Here is a 20082-nt window from a genome sequence, read left to right as displayed (position 1 = left end):
TGGTTTTATGAAGAGCTAATACAGGAGATGCGATTGAAAAAGTATGCGTCCCATTTTTTTTTTTAAATTTAATTTTACTATTTATACATTTGATACGTTTTTATAATGCAGATCCATTTTTTTATACCAACTTTTTTTTTGGAAATTGTTAGTGCCGGAAGAATTTTAAGCCTATTAATAACATGCCATGGAAGAAAAATGAAATCTAATTGGTTTCGGCTTTAGAAAAATCTTGTTTTTTTTATCAACGGATTTTTTTTTAATTAGAAATTAATAGAACAATGCTTACAAAATAAATTCGAATCAATGTAATAGAAGTAAAGAGGTGAATTCATTTTAAGGAAATACTGAGTTTTATATGTATAATGTTTCAAGCGTTTAAACAATATTTACTTAATTTTCAATAAAAAATTATATGCATAACATATAGGATTTACTTAAATTTGTAAGTAAATACTTATTAAGTATTAAGTCAGTGTAACTCTTTTTTTACAGTACCTAAATAAAACATGTTATTTCAAAATCTCTACCAAGCTAACTCAAAATTCACGCAAGAAGTAATTTTGATAGAAAACGCAAGTTTTTAACTCAAATTGTAATTTTTTTATTTATTTATAATATATCGGGTAAATGACTTCCATCGCTTTGCTGGCACATACGCACTATTTAGACAAAATTTTCCATGAACGTTTTGCATCAATGATGCTGAATTTCGTTGATACAGCGCTCAATATCCTCCTTCAAGGCGTGGGTGGCCATAGGCTTGTTGATATAAACCTTAAACTTCGAAAAACCCCAAACAAAATCGTCCAACCACTTCCAACCAATTCTAACCATCAAAACGGGAAATTACACGACCAGGCAGTAATTGAATGGTTTCTCGGGCTGTATGGCATGTGGTACCGTCATGTTACATCCCATGCTGTCCACATCCATATTTCGCAATTTAGGCACAAAAAACTGGATTACAATGTTGCAATAGTGTAATTAACTGTTATAGCCTGACCAGTTGCATTTTTGAAGAAGAATGGTTCGATGATGCCTCCACCTCATTTGTTTCTCAACAATAACTCGTGGACAAATGCGACAATTTTGTCGTTTAAGAAGACATCAAGATGAAGATGATTTTNGTTCTAAATGTATGCCTTTGATTAGCGGTTGTTTTGTATTTATATTTGGGTGGTAAGAGCAACGATCGTGGGTTTCTCTGCCATGCTCTTTCCCCGCAGGAGCTCTAGGCGAGCCTGGCACTCTCATTTTATTTTAAATGGTTGTTAATGTCTTTGTTGTTCTTTCTATTTGTCACATGTTTGATTTGAAGATTGTTGTATGTAAATAAAAGTTAGGTGTATTTACTCTGCTTTTGTTTTTATATAATTAAACCATACATCCCCTATACAAAGTTAGTAGCCAGCGCCTTCCGGTCAATTAAAAATGGATACACACAACGTAGGGATTCCTATATGGCGATCACATATTTTTGGTCACAACTACGTTTACTTATTTTTTGTCGAACCTAGGGTTGTTATACTACAGTTTTGCATCAATGATGCTGAATTTCGTTGATACAGCGCTCAATATCCTCCTTCAAGGCGTGGGTGGCCATGGGCTTGTTGACATAAAACTTAGACTTCGAAAAACCCCAAACAAAATCGTCCAACCACTTCCAACCAATTCTAAGCATCAAAACGGGAAATTACACGACCAGGAAATAACTCATGCAGTAATTGAATGGTTTCTCGGGCTGTATGGTATGTGGTACCGTCATGTTACATCCCATGCCGTCCACATCCATATCTCGCAATTTAGGCACATAAAACTGGATTACAATAGTGAGTACCATTAACTGTTATGGCCAGACCAGTTGCATTTTTGAAGAAGAATGGTTCGATGATGCCTCCACCTCATTTGTTTCTCAACAATAACTCGTGGACAAATGCGACAATTTTGTCGATTAAGAAGACATCGAGATGAAGATGATTTTGTTCGAAAAATCAGCATCCACTTGTTCCATAATACATTCAACGAACTTTCTCCGCTGTGCGTGGTCAGTAGGCTTCAGTTCTTGAGTCAACTGAACTTTGTAAGCATGAAGATGCAAATCTTTCTTGATAATACGTTGTAGAGAGCTTTTCGAAATGTATAATTCTTGACCACGGCACCGAATGGATGGTCCTGGACTCTCAACAACACTTTCACGAACCGCTTTTATGTTCTGCGTCGAACTATTTGCTGAAGGACGGCCAAAGTGTTTAAGACCATTAATTAATCCAGTTGATGAAGTTAAATCACTATTCCAATCACATTTTAGCACATTAACGCACTATTTTTTAATTACCCTGAACCATCACGCTTTCTCTTTACCACACAAATGGCGCAAAATTCTAATCTTGCGTGAATTTTGGGACTACTGATATTCATGGTTGGGAAATCCAAAAATTTACTTATCCCAAGTTACATCAGAATGTCTTAAAAAGTGACAGAGTTGTGGTAAAAAAATAAAGACAAACTGTATATCTGACTTTCAAAGCGTTATACATTTTATTCAGCGTTTTCTGATATGATTATTTTATCATTTACTACTTTAATTTTTAAATATTTGAGTTTCACAAATACACCTGTAGTTTACGACCTTCTCGGAAGAGCATATATTTTTATTTTTACAACGAGATAAAGCTAACTAATATAAATTCGCCCCTTACCTCGTGCCTCATGAAATTCTAAAGCAATGTGAGCATCTACGCCTAAGGAGTAATAGTTATTTACAACGTTGAGTGGTAAATTTTCCTTTCCTTCCTCGTTAGCCTCGGCGTTTGTGTTCTTCTCTACCTCTAACGACCACCTATCCAGGGAGACTGTATCACTATGGCTTACGTTCGATAATATTTTCGAGATTGGCTCGTCGGTGTACCCCTGCAATAAAAGAGAAAATTGATATATCTGCAGAATGTTACTTCAAAAGCATGTGTACCGAATGGTGTGAATTTAAGCAAAAATCAACAAACTTTTGCGATTTGGATTTATAAGGCTATTATTATTTATGAGGGCCGTGAAATTAAAAAATGGACGATAGATAAAGAAATGATCTCTAAAATATTTCGATTTTTACAGTAATTCACATCATACAGGGTGAAAGAAAAAATGATCAGAAGACATAGGACTAGAAATTTAACAATCCCAAAACAGCTGAAAAATATGTTTCTTTTTGAGAAATAAAAGATTAGAAAAATTAGAAATAATAGTAAAATTATAGAAACTACAATAAAACCTATTAAAAATATACTCATAAAATATTTTTCCAGATATATTTTGCTGAAATAAACTTCAGTGAGTATGAAAATAACGTAATTTGGATAAATTTGTATATTCTCAAATTAGGTACAAAAGGCAAATATAATATTTTGTTTAAAACAACGAAGAGGAACAAAATAAACTAAAAAAATTAGTGCAGAAAAAAATACATTGACATTGACGAAAATTTTCAGAATCCATGTCTGATGCTTTTGATTGCAGAGCAACATGCTCTTGGTCATTTTGAACATATTCTGAATCTTTATCAGCTCCTAAAAGCAGGAGTGGTTTGTTAATATTTTTTTTAAATAATTTCTAAATGTTATAGTTTATATAAAAATATATGATTTCTATTGCCAAACATGATAACAATCTTGTAGCATCCCTGATTTAAAAAAAGTTAAATAAGTTAAATTTGTCTAGAGAAAAATTGCTTTTTCCCGACACCCAATATTTCCAGAATTTTTTAACCTTGAGATAAGCCTAGGGTACAGTTTGATTTAATTAGGCATCTGTTATTGTTACTGGGACATAATGCAAAGTACTTATTTTAAATAACGGGGATAAAATCGTATTCTCAAAACTAGCATTTGTATATACTGAAAACTGAAACATTAATAAAAAATTCGATGTTAGCTTTATAATTGACATATGAACCTATAGTTCAAAAAGAGGGACAGGGTCAGACTATAGCTGTTTTTAGTTGCGTTGATGGGATCTATCGCATTCTGTAAAGAGTTGAAAAATTACACTTCTGTAAAATACCTGCTTAATTAAGGTTCTATTGATTTTCTTTTACAAAATAGTATCTACATTTTGCAACAAAAAATGAAAATACCATTTTTTTCGTTTCTGTTTATGTACAGGGTATCTGGAAACGAAAGGACCATACTTCAAGGATTCAAAGTTACTTTAGCACATGCTCCTTCTTTAATACGTTAAGAGTCTTCAAAAAAACATTTCGATGTAATGGCACTTTGATAATAATTAATTGATTGAATTAATGAACATGTATACATTTTCTACAGTAATTTAAGCGACGCTTTATAAAACACCTAGATTCTTTGAAAATTTTTGACAGGCAAAAATTTATACAAAAAAAATTGAAGGTGATGAATGTAACAAAGACTATAATTTGCTGTAGTCGTTATTGAAAAACTGAAACATTCTCAATAAAAATTTTGCTCATATGGCTAAAACTACACCACAGGTAAAATTGAATGGAACTTGATATAAAGCTTCTTCTGCTTTCCTTGTCTTTCTCCTCTGAAAGTACATAAACGTTGTAAAGGCAATACACTTTTATTACATAATATCAATAAAATTCTTGAATTTTGTTCACAATATCGATTTAATTTTTATTGTTATAGCTAAATGTAGGTATGTCTAAGTTATAGGTATGTGTAGGTAAGCTAAAATTAAAACAAAATTGAACTGTTTCAGCCAATTTTAAGAAAATGGATTTTTCAAAATATAAGAACAATACTTAATACTTAATATTTGTTTGCACAAATTGGAAAAAAAATGAAATGGAAATGGGTCAATAATAATAATTCATATATTTTCTCTCACTAAACTGATTTAAAACACAGTAGTGTAAACACTTTGTGTTGAATATATATAAAAGTTTTATTCGAATTATTTTTTCTTCATTTTTATCTTAAGTTTACTTTGAATTATAGGCACAGTTTAATTAGCACTTTTTAAACATATTTTCAATGGCGTATAATAAGTTTATCTTATCTAATACAGTAAGAATTTTAGATATTTTAGATATCAAAGAAAAAAATTATTTAGGATTTACATATCCCCATCGAAAATTCATTAAAGGGCTATGTATGCAGTATGCATTCTGCACTAGCATAATCTGTATCTTCTCTTGTTTTTAGACAACTTCTATCATGTCTGATAAGCTACCTAGTCAATTTTGAGCACATGTTTGAATCATAAAACTCTAAATCTAAAAAGTCCCTTAAACCCCTGCATCTCGGATGAATACTAATATATCAAAGTAAATATTCACATAACGTAGTTGGATAAAATATATTCTATATTTATCGTATGAGACAAAATTTAGTTTATTTTCCTTTCACCATTTTTTTAAGGAATCGATACAACAAACAGAACTGCTACTCCCACAGTCTACCATGCCAAATTAAATGCATTATATCAATCGATGGAAGATTTAACTCAGAGACTATAAGGGGATTAACTGGAGAACTAATGCATTCACTGACTGTGTCGAGTGTTCAGAAATTGGTCAGCAGTGTTTTGATTAGAGGTTCTCCAACTTAAGTAGTTTGATGGATTTATAAACTACTTCACATGTTCCCTTTAAAAAGTTTTTCTTTCATGGAAAAGTCTTGTTTATTCTTTATTAACAGCTTTATTTGCAGTGTTTACTTTATTTTTAATAAAATAAAAGTAATAAAAATACGTCGTTACGGCGACATGCACTGTCTAAACCAATACTAGCATAACATAAAAAGTATTAAGTTATCAACATTTTGAATGCAATTTCTAAAAATTATCAAAAGTTTCTTCATAGCAAGGCTAATTTTCGAAATATTCATATGAATTTTGGTACCCTTTCCTGAATTTCATTGATAATAATTCATCACTGGCGGCAACAGGCCATTTTTTAATATCAAATGGAATGTTTTCTTCGTAATTTTCACCGCTGTTCATCTTTAAACGACTTAGAGACTAAACTAAAAATATAAGCGTTAAAAACTTGCTGACAGACACCTGTGATACATATCTACTTTGCTTTTGATGAAAGTTTTGACGTGAGTAGCTCGGTAATGTTACTTTACTGAGCAGTTGTCACTTTACCGAGCTCAACCCTCCTTTCCGATAAGATCAGCAATGACGCACTTTTCGAACTAAGAAGTCATCGGAAAGATATTTTCTAGAGCGGCAGCACAAAAATAATTTTTCCAATTACCGTTACTCCCTCATATTACCTACTGAAAACGTTTTTAATGATATGATATTTTTCAAGGAAACAAAAAGTATTTGACTTTATCTGATATTCGACCACTATTTTTTAGCATGCATTTGGTATCTCAGGAACTACTAAATATAGAGAAAATTTATGACTCGAATAAGTAGGTAGTAGTGAATAAAAAAGCCACAAAAATTCAAACATTTTTTTATTTATTAATTATAATAGCATAATCAAACATACAAAAAGTAAATTATTAAAAAAAGATAGAAAAATCAAATGAATATTAATGAGATATTTGAGTTTGAACCTGAGAAACAAGATGATCAATGTTGGGGTCAATATCAGGCGCAAATTGTTTTCTAAATTAACATCTGTAAGCCGAGTGCGATGCTTATTTTTATTAATTTTCATGATTGAAAAAAGCTGCTCACATTTATACGTGCTTCCGAATGTGCAAATTATTTTTTTCATGCGAAAACTCTCAGCTGTGGATAATTTTCTTCGTAAAATTCGCTTAGTTCCACATCAACAAATTTAGACTTCAAATATGAGTCTTCTTGAAGCTCGATCAATTCCATTTGCAGGTGAAGCGGAGCATCTTCCACATTCCACTTGCAAGCATTTGCAAAAATATTAAAAGTGCTATCCATATTCTTAAAATCGGAAAATCGATCAGTGAATTGCTCTGACAGTAGTTCCAGTTCTTCAGCATAGCGACGTATTCAATGTTTTTGTGAGAGGATATTGATATTATTTTATTTTTTTGATATTTCTAGCCATCATATACGTCGAACAACAGTACGTCGCGATAAGCTCACTTTCTCAAACTCGTTCTTCTTTTCTGCGCACAAAAGTTCTGCAACTTCTACTAGGCATTTTTTAACAAACTGTCCCTCAGAAGATGACTTCGATTTTTTCGCTATTTTGGAACTAATTATAAAAATAGCTTTAACAACACTGTCCACACTTTATTTTTGTGAATGGAACATTTGTTGCTGTTTCCCTAAATCGGTAATGAGTTTTTTTAATTTTATCCTTTCTTAATAATCTGTTTGTCTCTTTCTAACGACTATTTCTGACTCAATCTATGGCATTCTACTGCGTACGCTTAATAATATTGTTTATCGATTTGAATTGATATCGTTATTTGAATTTTTTGAATATCTCGCGGGCCTGCTATCTCGCAAACGAATCAAGATATCGACACAGCGACACCTTAACTACATTTTTTCTATTCTACCGTTAAATATGAGAAACCTCTAAAAGTGTCGAATTTGGTCCTCCTGCACATAGGATGAGCATATACGTAGCTTATACTAATTAATGGAATGAGACTAAATTAAATGTACGTTTTTAATAACTTTATTTTTGAGATTTAACCTACAAAGTGTACGCACGTAAGCATATGTGATATGTCATATCTTTAAATGTCATTGCTACCTTATATCTTTTGGCACTTGCCGACAATCTGTAGGTGCTATGAACACATGGCTGGTGGCTGGTATACTAAAACCGCTGTATCTTTTCCATTGCGTCACAAGCAATATTCGTATGAACTAAGACGAAAAATCCTAGTCAAATTAGTCACTGTTTTCATATAATTGAAATGCCATCTTGACAATTCCCAAATCTGACTTTCTGGCAAATTTTAATACTGGTGTTACTGGATATGAAAATATGGCCAAAAAATGGATATTTCAACGCTCAGGAAATATATATAACAGTTAGTATACAGACGCGATCAAAACAACTGTCAGATTTTTAATCTGAGTGGCAGTTTCGTTTTTAAATGCGCTAGTCAAACTATGGTCTAAAATTAATACCCAACAAACGTCCTCCATTTTCTTTCACTCTAATACACATAAAATATTGGAACGGTTGTCTGTGATAGATTGAGACTATGAAGACATTTATACCATCATTTTTTCCCCTTTTTAGCGCGTTTAATAATGAATACGCGTCCGCAATGACTGTCTTTGATATTAGGACACACGCGTGACGTAATGGCAATCTTAAATCGGTTCTAGTATATCGCACTAGGCAAACTAATCTCCTTCCTTCAATATAATTCGATAAACATGAATGATATTGTAGGAAACAATTATACGCTCCGGCTGGCATTGAATTACACCCCAAATATTTAGTAAATTACAAACATAGACAGGTTTCATAGAAGATGTACATGTGTCACAAAGCAGCGATGACATTTAAAGGTATGACATACGACATATGTTTTGTAGGTTATATCTCACCAATACTCAAAACATGTCTGTAGATATAGATCCAAATAGCTAAATCATTCACTATGGCGCGCGTACTGAAGAGAACTTATAATTCTGAAACCAGGTGACCCACCTAACGATTGATGTTAGTTACTTACTGGGTATGAGGGGGTGTAACTCAATGCCAGCCGGGTCATACAAACCCTGGAGTAACTGTTTCCCACAATGTCATTTGTTAAAAACTTATTTTTGTCTAGACAAAATATAAGAGAAACAAAAATTGTTGCAGAATTGTCTAATCATCACCTTTTTTTCTTTTACCTACAAGCAATGTAGAACTAACCTATTAAAATATTGAAGCAAACCGTGTGTCACATCACATAGAAATTTCGATTTCAGTTTCAACATAAAAACCTACTACGTCATGTATTGGCTGTATTCTTTTATGTGCGTGGCCAGTATTAAATATAAAAGCAATATTTTTTATTACGCTTTTAAGAACATCAGCCTCCTGCGATGGTCGAGGATACATATTCGTTTTCAGTTTTCTACATAAAAGACGTTGGATATTGTGACAAGGAACGGATCGTGAAATAATACGATTGGGTCTTTTTCTTGGAACAGGTTATACCATAAAAATAAAGAATTGCACAAATATAATAAAAGTGGAGTTTAACGGAGCTGCTATTATTGTAATATTTTTTTTACCATTGTTCCAAGCACTACTACTAATTAATTTATAAATTTATGATTTAATAAAAAAACAATTTTAGTTGTTCAATAATGAACTATTTTATTTTCATTCAGGGCAGTGAAACTTCCCCTCCTGTTCAGTTTAAAAATTATGACAATCCTTGTTTAAATCCGTTAAAATTTATGGGAAGATCAACGTAATTTACGACCGTACTAACATTTCCCACACTATAATTATAAATGGAATGCAAATTAAATTAAAATAAACAAATTAGACATCCTCCTTTGGTGTCCGTGAGATAAAAGATAAATATTAACGAAAAAGTTAGGATAAAACGGAGTAATTACCTTTTATCAAATGAAATCGTCGCTGTAGAAAAATTTTGATGAAAAAAAAAAGATGATTTTAAAAATTATTTATTTGAAATGTTAAGAAATCTACCTACTTTAATAATAATAATAATTATTATAATAATAAGGGTCTTTATTATAGAGAAAAAAAAATAAGAATAATACAGGGTGGAAAAATGAAAACGAAACAGAGCCATTTTCAAGAACTGCGTCAAGATTGTAGAAAAACGCCCAGACCCGTCGATTTTAGATTAAAGGGGGACATTCTTTGCTGGTATTTTTGACTCCGCCACTTTCACCCCCAAGCAAGGGTAAGCATCACCCCAAAATATTTAAATGGCATTGGGGGTTGAGTAATATTTCTTTTGAAAGCTCTTACAATTCTCTTTACAACAGACTTTAAATTTTATAATTCCGCCCAATACTTTGAAAAAAATTTACATTTTAAAATTTAAATTATGTTTAGTTGCTTACTTACTACTTAGTTGATTAAATGTTCAAACTGATGACCGCCCGCTTCCATACAAGAATAAAGATTTTGTTCGAAACGTTCGCGCACATTCCGAAGCATTTCCGGAGTGATTCGACGGCATTCGTCGACGATTCTTTGACGCAAATCTTCCAGCGACGCTGGCTGTGTTTTATAGATTTTACTTTTTAGGTATCCCCACAAAAAGAAATCAAGGGGCGATAAATCCGGTGATCGTGGAGGCCACTCAATGCTGCCTCTTCTCCCAATCCAATTCCGTAGAAAACGTTGGTCCAAATACTGACGGACAATTAACGCATAATGCGGAGGAGCACCGTCCTGTTGAAAAATCAAATGATCTTCATCATACTCTGGAACATTTTCAATAATATCAGTCAAGGCAGGGTCAATAGCGTCTTCCAGTAATTGCAAATACATTTGGCCAGTCAAATTACCAGGTAGAAAAAAAGGACCCACCAGCCGGTCACCGAAAATTCCAGCCCATACATTTAATTTTTCCGGTTGCTGTGTATGCACCTCGTGAAAAACTCTTGGGTTTGAATCGGACCAATAGCGGCAATTGTGACGATTTACCGTCCCGTTCAAGAAAAAACTGCATTCATCAGAAAAACAGATGTTAAAAAGGAACTGTGGATCGTTCCCTGCTCGCTCACTCATTATTTCGCAAAATTGCAAACGGCGGTCATAATCATCCTCATGAAGTTCCTGGACTAAATGTATTTTGTATGGATGGAATTTATTCTTCTTCAAAATGGTTTGTATGCTAGTTCGATTGATCCCAGACACAGATGCCAGCTGCCTCGTACTTAATGTAGGATCAAGATGAACTTGTCCCAAAACTGCAACTTCACTAGCTTCATTAACTATAGGTTTTTCAATTTCTCGTTTTTTATTGGCTACGTTCCCTGTCTCTTGAAATTTTTTTACTAACTCTAGAACATACTTCCTCCTGACATGTCGATCTTGATGTTGTTCATTAAATAGCTGAGCTGTTCTATTCGTACATTTATTGTTCATAAAGTAAAGCGAAAACACAGTTAAATAAACTAAACTACCAACCAACGCTTCCAAATAATACTAGAAAATAATTTGGAATCCACTAATTTTACGTTCATTATGTGTGTATAGCATTCATTTCTGTTTTTTACAATTGTGTTTTTTTACGAAAGTGATAACAAGTCGCCAAAAACCAATGTAACCAATGTAACGCAAGAAATACTAAATTTATATCATTGGCTTACTTAACTCGAATGACATTTTTACCGTTACTAATTGTTTGTACACAAGGTTCAACTTTAAAATCAAAATTCTTAATAAGTATTTGGCGGAATTATAAAATTTAATGTCTGTTGTAAAGAGAATTGTAAGAGCTTTCAAAAGAAATATTACTCAACCCCCAATGCCATTTCAATATTTTGGGGTGATGCTTACCTTTGCTTGGGGGTGAAAGTGGCGGAGTTAAAAATACCAGCAAATAATGTCTCCCTTTAATCTAAAATCGACGGGTCTGAGCATTTTTCTATAATCTTGACGCAGTTTCTGAAAATGGCTCCGTTTCGTTTTCATTTGGCCACCCTGTATAAAGAAATACATTACCTATACATTCTACTTTTTTCCTGGATATAAAAGTGGAAAACATAAGAAGGATATAGTGTTGGTCAAAGAAACCTGTAAATTAATAAATAAAAAAATGTTATTTTCTAAATACTTCCAACTTATATCAAATAATTCAGGGATGAAACAAAATTTCTAATCGACAAATAATAAATTTCACTGTTACTTTCCGATCATCAAATAGGGGTGAATAATTACGCAATTATTATCCTAATACGTACAATCATTATGATTTTCTAAGTTATAAACTTGTAATTATACGTACGTGTAAACTCATAGTTATACCATTAATTTTACCGAATACCTTCCTTCGCTCAGTCTGCCGCAGTTCTCGTTTGCCGGATTTGTATTCGTGTCATGATTAGAGATATCCCGTTTCAACGGTTCTAAACGCATAGGTAAGAGAAGCTTTTAGTGCGAGATTTATTTGATACTAATTCCTTTCAGTTCTAATTGCCTCAGATTAATGGAATGCCTCGCGGTGTCCTCGTATCCTCGTACAAATTAGGTATTATAATTTCTGGTTGGTTACTTTTTAAATTTAAAGGCTACGTGTTTTCAATTTGCAAGCAATTTTATCTAATCTTGTGCCATACCACTGTGCAGGTCGTTGTATTATAAACAGAATAAAAAAGTAGCAATTATGTTTTAACCTATAAAGTTATAAATGGATCATTCAGAATATATGTACTACTCTTTAAGTACAAAATATGTTCATATTTTCAAGTTCAAGTTTTTCGTAATTTCCAAAAGCAATATTTAATATGACTATAGCCTCAAAAATATATCAGTTCACAGCAGTTCACGGAAACCATGTTATGGATAAGTATTCGGTAGAAAACATGAGTCGTATACTTAAAGAAATGTGAAGGTAGGTCGCACAGTTGTCTTTAAACGGTTGGTAGAAGAAGGCGAGAAAGAAGGATTTATCTGGTTCAATGTTGCTTCAAGATAGACGATGACTTAGGGGGGTGTGCCAGGTGTTCTATATCTTGACTCGTGCATCAGAAAATCTCGGAAGGGGATGAGCAAGAAACTTCAAATATGAGGAATCAAATGTCTTTCCATGCGCATGTGTTTCACTGAATCACTTTTCACGCGGTCTTGAAGTACATTAATGCTCTGCGCCTGCTTAGATCAAGTCAATTTATGGAGGCGGAATCAGATCCACTGGCAATTGGATCAAAGAATGATCAATGGAAGAATGGTCAGGTGGATCTATCTGTTTGGCGCATACCAAACATCTGAAAAGGGTTTACAAATTGACACAAATCGGAAATTTAGCACGTTAAGGAAAACAACTTTAGGATGGAGAAGAAGAGATATTCCAGGCCATGGACAAAATGAGCACTTTTCCGCTGTGTTAAACATTTAAGTCAGGTGTAAATTATGTTAAGTCAAGGCGAAAATTAATCTGTAATTGCATTTTAAAAATGGGACAAAACACAGAGAACACGTTTTGATTACTTCAGGATACTAGAGAGACCTCACCAGAGCTAGTGATTGTCTTCCTACGCAGCATGAGCCTCTTTAACCTGTTACAGGTCACCGTGCTGCAATTTATAAAAAAACAAATAAAAAGAAAGAAGATTCATTGAACCGAAGACCTGAATCAACTAGTGGAATAAGTCCCATGAGATTGTCTTAGTTTTGGTACACTCAACATAATGTAATGTCCCTGCCACCAGGGCTAAGGTATTTGAGTGGGGGAAGGTGGGGTGAGTAGTTTTATTAGTTAAAATGTTTTTTTTCCAGCATCATTTAAAAATTTGTTTTACAGCCGAACAGCCTCGATTAATTGCTACGTTAAGTCAAATTTCCCTGACATACCTATTTCAATTATTTGCAGAAACCGGCTAACTCTCTAATGTTTCACATTATGTGTCGATTTCACTCGGCTAAGCCTTAACTATTTCGTTTAATATATCTACTAAAATATCACGAAACTTATCAAAACTATTTTCAGTATATTTCTTTACTTGTTTAATTTATTATTACTCGTATTACAATTGGAAACCGGCTGAGGCAAAATGTTTATAGCCAGAAAAAATAACGGACAAAAGTATAAAGGTAATATTATAACAGTAAATATACAAGCGAAGCAAAAATTAAGGAAAAGCAAATGAACACGTTAATGATAATATAAATATTAAGTATACAAGGTCATTGACTGTAAAAAGCTTCCTAACGATTCTTAAAAGCGTTCCAGGTGGTGCATTGATCACAAAAGAGGGTAAAGAATTCCATTTGGAGAACAGTCGATCTGATAAGAACAATTGTTTCATTGTAGTATTCAAATTTTCTCTGTATAATTTCTTTGAATGCCGTCCTAACCGAGAATCTGCATTTAATATAAACATGTTGGATATTTTGCAGCTAAATATATTATGTTTAATTAGTAAAATTATTTTCTGCTTTTCCTAACAATATTTTTAAATTGAGGGGTACACATCTAATGATTCTCAACCATGACGAGTTTTTTGCCAATATTACCTTCAAAATTCCTTAACTGTTCGTATATATAGATAAACTGTTGCAATCCCTTATTCATCGACCACAGTTTGATTCAATTTACATCTACACTGGGTGTTAGAAGCTTGACTGCTTATATGTATAGATGCGTCGTTTTCGATTTACAGTGTTCAAGTTTAAAATGAGAATTGATTTTTTATTCGTAAAACGAAAACCCCTTTTTAGACTTTGTTGGAACTTGGCAACTTTGTTTGTAATAATAATACTCATTTTCTCACATAATTTAATTTGTCCTATTTTCTCCAGTGGCGTCACAACAAGATACCAGCTTGATAAAAATAGAAAAAAATATGGTACGCCACTGCTTTTTGGTAAGTTTGAAATTTTTCTCAGATTTAGCTATTTTTATTTAATTTTTTTCCTATCTATAAAGTCTAAAAAGGGGTGTTCGTTTTACGAATAAAAAATCAATTCCCATTTTAAACTTGAACACTCTGTAAATCGAAAACGACGCATCTATACATATATGTTTACATGGACTTTTTTTTTAAAGGACTTTTAGTATAAGTTGTGAAAGTCCTGCTACAAAAAAGCGGACACCCTGTATAATCTATATCTGGCTTATAATCCCTTCTTCCTTTGACTGAGTGGTCACTTTTAACTTCACTAGTCAAATTTCTCGTATTTTAGTTACGCTTTCAAGTATTTTTTCATGTACCAGTCTTCTACTGGCAGGATTGCCATGCAAAGACCCTGCTGGTCAAACCTCAGGTTCTTCAGTGAGAGAAGGCAGGATGAAGAAAAAAACTCCTATATTTTTTAATAATCACGATATAGAGTCTAATGGTTACTGAAAGCATTTGCTTATCATAAAATCAGATATGTCAGCTGGGCGCCGCGAAAGGCAAATAATGGATGCAAGGAAAGTCGTATGAATGTTGTAATACTGTAGGTCAATTTATTGATTGAATAATCACAAGAAATGAATCGTTGATATCGCATTTCAATCTTAAAAACAAATAGTGTAATGTGAAAGAACAAATGCAGGTAATTGTCATGCTATTTGATGACTAAAACGTGCTGTTCAAAATAAAAATAAAGAATTGTTCCAAAAGGGTAATGTGCTTTTATATGACAATGTCCACCCGAATGTTGGTATGAACCGTCAAGAATTGCTTCAACGCTTCAATTTAAAGATTGGGGATCATTCCGAATACGTATGGATATTGCTCTAATTATTCCTTGTAATCTACTTAAACATTTTTTTTTAACAAAACTAGTATTAGATTCTAGTTGAGTCTCGCATAGAATAAATTGAATTTATAACCCAGTTTTAACTTTGGTGTATCAGTTACGATGATGCACGTCGTCGTTCAAATGTTGCATTTCAAGTTTCAAACGGAGGTATAAATATCACAGCGTTTGAATTTGGATTCTTTCGTGTTGTGGAAAAAGCAATTTAATAAATCTTCAGTCTGTAAAATTAGACTATCCGAGCGATTTTGCATATGGATGTTTTTGATTTATGGCCGCAATAATTACTTCATACGTTCCGCTATTGGGGAAGTGTCAATACACAAAGTTTAGTATTTCTTTCGTGATATTTTAATGGGCGAAACAGATTTTTCCATAAATCATGTTTACATAGTAATCATATAAATCACACAACAACGTTTTTCGTTTTAACGTGCTAATACTTTATGATTTATTCACACTCGTGAAATGTTCTGCAGAGAATAACTAGCTGATTTTTCAATAATCTCTGGAGTGTTTCATCGATGAAAACATGAAATAAATTTAAAAATAGCAAATACTGATTTATAAATCAATATGACTGTTATATTAAAAATTTTGTTTACCTCAATTTCGACAACTGATAAGTGAAATGAAATAAACTGGAACACATAACTTCATGCTTCGAAGATATTTTTTGTAAAAGCTACTGTTGAGAATTTTTACTGTAACGTAATAAAATACTTCGACGTAATAAAATGAGATTTAAATTAAGTACCACTTAACGACCTACAGGTAGGAACTCATATTTAACTTCAAATTAAAATCTTCAGGAGCGGAACAGCAATCTCGGTATTCTTAAACTTCTCTCGGCAACCCGTTGAACACTCCAACTTTGCTTTTATTACCACAAGTTCGGGTTAAATGCCTTTTGAGCTAACAGCCTTCCACTTTTAAATAGTTGAAGCGACGTGCATGTAATGCGGTCTCAGGCTAGATGTAGATGAAACCGCAAAACCTGAGCCAGATCGCTGATTTCCAGGAAATAAGAACTAATTCACAAGTAAGCGCATGTAGCAATTAGAGATTCTCACATCTTCTCTAAAATTTTGAGAGTAACGAATACAAATTTTGGACAACTGAAGAGTGAAAACGAATAAAACCCTGAAGAGTGAAAACGAATAAAATCAGAGTAAGATAAAGTTGGGATAGATGCAATGTTGATTTCCTAAGTGCTGAATATCGCTTCAAATAATTCCCATTTTTTCTTTCCGGTGTTTCGTGATGTGTGTATGTTTGTACATAAAAAATAATCTTGAATCAAGAATACTCATAATCATATAATCTTGAATTAGGCAAATTATCTTTCAAACTTATTTATAAACAAATAAGTAATTTTAAATGGAGAAACAAACTTACCAAATTCTGTATTGCCCTATTCATAAACAAAATATAATATGCATGCTAGTCTATATAAAAAATTAAGTTTGAGACCCTTTCGGGAGACTTTATACAGGGTGTTTCAAAATAATGTACCATAAATTTTATAGGAATAGTAAACATGCAATAGGATTTTATTTCCTATGAGCTAGGGGGTATATCGTTTTTTATTTGCAGACACAAAGTGCTAAAGTTATTTTTTTAAAATAATATTTTCGAATACTTACCTTAAAAAGTAATCAACATATCGTATTGAAATTTGCTAGGCATATATTTTGAGTGATAATATGGCAGATTAATTTATAAATTTTCTTATGCAGATATTTTTTAATTCTACACAAATAATTTTTGTATTTTTGTTAAATTGTTTTGTTTGTTAAAGTCTTCAAATACTTTTTTCAGGCTGTAAAATAATATTGGTACCTTTTACAGTTATTCCCACGGGGCAACACGAAGTTACAGAGGAAAGAACGATTAATTAATGCTTTTAATAAACTCAAAAATTGTCCACAATCATTCGAAACTACAACGTTTTATTTAGAGCTTCATAGATAATTTTGAACATCTGCTATAAAATATATTTTTCATTGTTTATTGTTACGATTTATTAAAAATTAATGTACTCAATTTTTGTCTTGTACACCTACTCTTTGTACTAATTCTACTAATATTACTAAGTTCTTACAGATATTTTAATATTATTATATTTACTATTTTTACATCAATAAATTCAAAAAATTTGGTTGATTGATATTTGGTGGACCTACCTCTTACTGTCGCGCTTTTTGTTTGAAAATCTAAAAAAGCTAAAATCTTAACCTCAAAATATTTATGATCTAAAATATACATCGCTTGAGATATAAACTTAATTAAAAATCACTTTATGGAGCCTCTTAATATATAATTATTAATTGCAACATATAATTTAAAGAAAAAATTTTAATATTCCATTACCCTTAGAATTCATGGTACGTCATTCTGAAATATCCTGCATAAGTACCAATAACGGTAGGTAAAATGTCTAACGTCAACAATTTATTCCATACAATTATTTTCTATTGGACCTTTCAGTACATGTTAGAACATATTTACGTTAACAGTAACAACTTTTATAATGAGGTAACTATAGAATATCATTGCAGGAGATGTAGATATGTTCTTAAACTAACATCAATATAGCTGGCCCATCTGTCTTGTGCTTCTCTATTGTTATCAAAATAAACGATTAAAATAATAAAGCAGCGGTTCTGCATTGAGCACATCGAAATTCTTGGCAAAATAGTAATCATCCACGAGGATATAACTACAAACAATTCCGTAATTGAGTTTACGTCTAGTTCTGCGGCATCGAATTGTGAAATTAATTTACTGTCAATATGTGAAATGCCATACTATCACCAATTTGCACATCATTAAATTAGTTGCCGTCCATTACAGCGCATCGATCTTTGAGTTCTTAAAATTTGAAGTTGAAATTTATTTTATTTGATCGGCAAACGAGGACATATCAAATACCATTTAATATAATTAATAATTTATAATTTATTTTTTATATCATATAATTAATAAAATTTAAATACTAAAGTAGCCTCAATTTGAAAGTATTCAACCTTATCCTGTAGTGGACAACTTTCTTGACCTGGCATAGAGGATGTCCAGATATTAGCAAGCAATATTTTACCAGAGCTTTATGCGACTAAATTTGGGTTTTAGCTGTTATGTTGCTAATTTAATAGTTCAAAAATCATTTAAAATTTTTAGAGGGATGTTTCAGACATTGTTCCAATTTATATGTCAACTAAAACATTTGAATATTTAAACTTTCTGTGAAAAGTTCCTTTCTATCATTTCAATAGGTTCCATCGTTTTGGAATAAAACTGATTTAAAAATTGTACTGAGAATATGTGAAATAGAATTTATGTAATATGCTTTAAAAAAAATTGAAGTCATTCTATTTGGAAATCATATAAAAACTGATAGGAAGTAAAAAATAATATATGCTCACAGAGTATATGCTATTAATATTATAAATAGTGAATCACCTTTAGAGTATGAAATAATAATTTAAAAGGTTAAAATCTGAAACTTCGATTTGACTCACTTACAGACTTTTTTCAAGAGAAGAAACATAAAAAAATCTAGGCTGATGAACCGACAACAAGTCCGGATATTATTTAACCATTATTTAATTATGTTGATTAAAATTTTCTTCTTGTACTCTTGTTTTCCTTAATTTTGGTTTTGTAAGTAGGTACCTAACTATTTTTCTAGTTTGTTTTTTTGGATATTGTTGGTTTTCTATGAACTTTTCGTACATCCTGCTTTTATGAAATAATATAAAAGTAACTTTTTACTGTAAAACTGTAATCTAATAGCTCCAATTATATTTTATTTCGATTATATCTGGTAAAAAACTACTTTTATGGGCTCATACTTGAGAAGTGCATTTCTGTGCCCATATTCATACAAATTTTTTATTTTACTTTTAGTAGTAAAATGCAAGTAAAACATTGCACGGCAATTTCGGATATGCTATATAAATACTTTTACATACTATAAAACATCTACAACTAGATTTTTTAATATCTGTTATACTCATCTTTTTTTATACAGCAACTGAACAGACAAATAAACAAATAAATTTAAGACGCAATTTGAAATCCTGACAAAAAAGTATAAACTCATTATATAATTTCACCGAGAAAATTACTTGACAATGAAATCCTTCCCCTAGGTGCTAAAGGTGATGCAAACCACTGCCGCAAACGTCGCGTCGTTACAGATTTCCGCACACTGGTTTCTCAGAATTTCTCTGGAAAATTTACTACTTCTGAATATCGGGAAAATAGGCTCTGACGTAAATCCGAATCATACGGCAGCATTTCCTTCTTTAAATCAACTCCAGTTATTTTATCGTCATGTTATAGACAGTTGCTATTTTTACCGTCTCAAGAAATATCAAAATGCTATTTATCATAAATGATTCCCAGCCGTATATCAAAGAGTTTATTCTATACAGCCGTGTTTTAAAAATATAGCAAAAGAACATAAGCGAATGTTCTAAGATGGAAATGGTATACATAATAGTATATTACGTAATAAATGTTGTAAAAAGCATTTTACCTACGACCACTACTGTAAATACTTAAAAACACACCGTCTGCGATCAATGTAAGATTCCTATTACGTACGGTAAAAAAATCGCACAGTTTTCCTAGCAATTGCCTAGCAACAGCCAATACAATACTGTTTGTATTGACCGTCGCTAGGCGGTTGTTAGGAAAACTATACAATTTTTTTACCAAGCTGTGCGTTTTTTTTACCG

At 32.1% G+C, this 20082-nt stretch overlaps 1 protein-coding gene across 7 annotated transcripts in view; it reads right to left on the bottom strand.

Annotated features, from left to right (window-relative positions):
- Window positions 1–20082, bottom strand: part of LOC108913671 (eye-specific diacylglycerol kinase) — a 674863-nt gene that overhangs the window by 77230 nt on the left and 577551 nt on the right. For all 7 annotated transcript variants that reach the window (XR_002763331.1, XM_018719260.1, XM_018719268.1 and 4 more), the window contains exon 8: window positions 2703–2913. Coding sequence is in view for 6 of the 7 variants with exons in the window: in XM_018719260.1 (XP_018574776.1) it covers window positions 2703–2913 (211 nt within the window). In the remaining variant the exon portion in view is untranslated. The remainder of the gene's footprint in view (window positions 1–2702; window positions 2914–20082) is intronic.

Source organism: Anoplophora glabripennis, unplaced genomic scaffold, assembly GCF_000390285.2.
Source record: "Anoplophora glabripennis isolate ALB-LARVAE unplaced genomic scaffold, Agla_2.0 scaffold34, whole genome shotgun sequence".
NCBI lineage: Eukaryota > Metazoa > Arthropoda > Insecta > Coleoptera > Cerambycidae > Anoplophora > Anoplophora glabripennis.
Note: the sequence above shows the minus strand (reverse complement) of the source record. Positions and strands in the feature narration are given on the sequence as shown.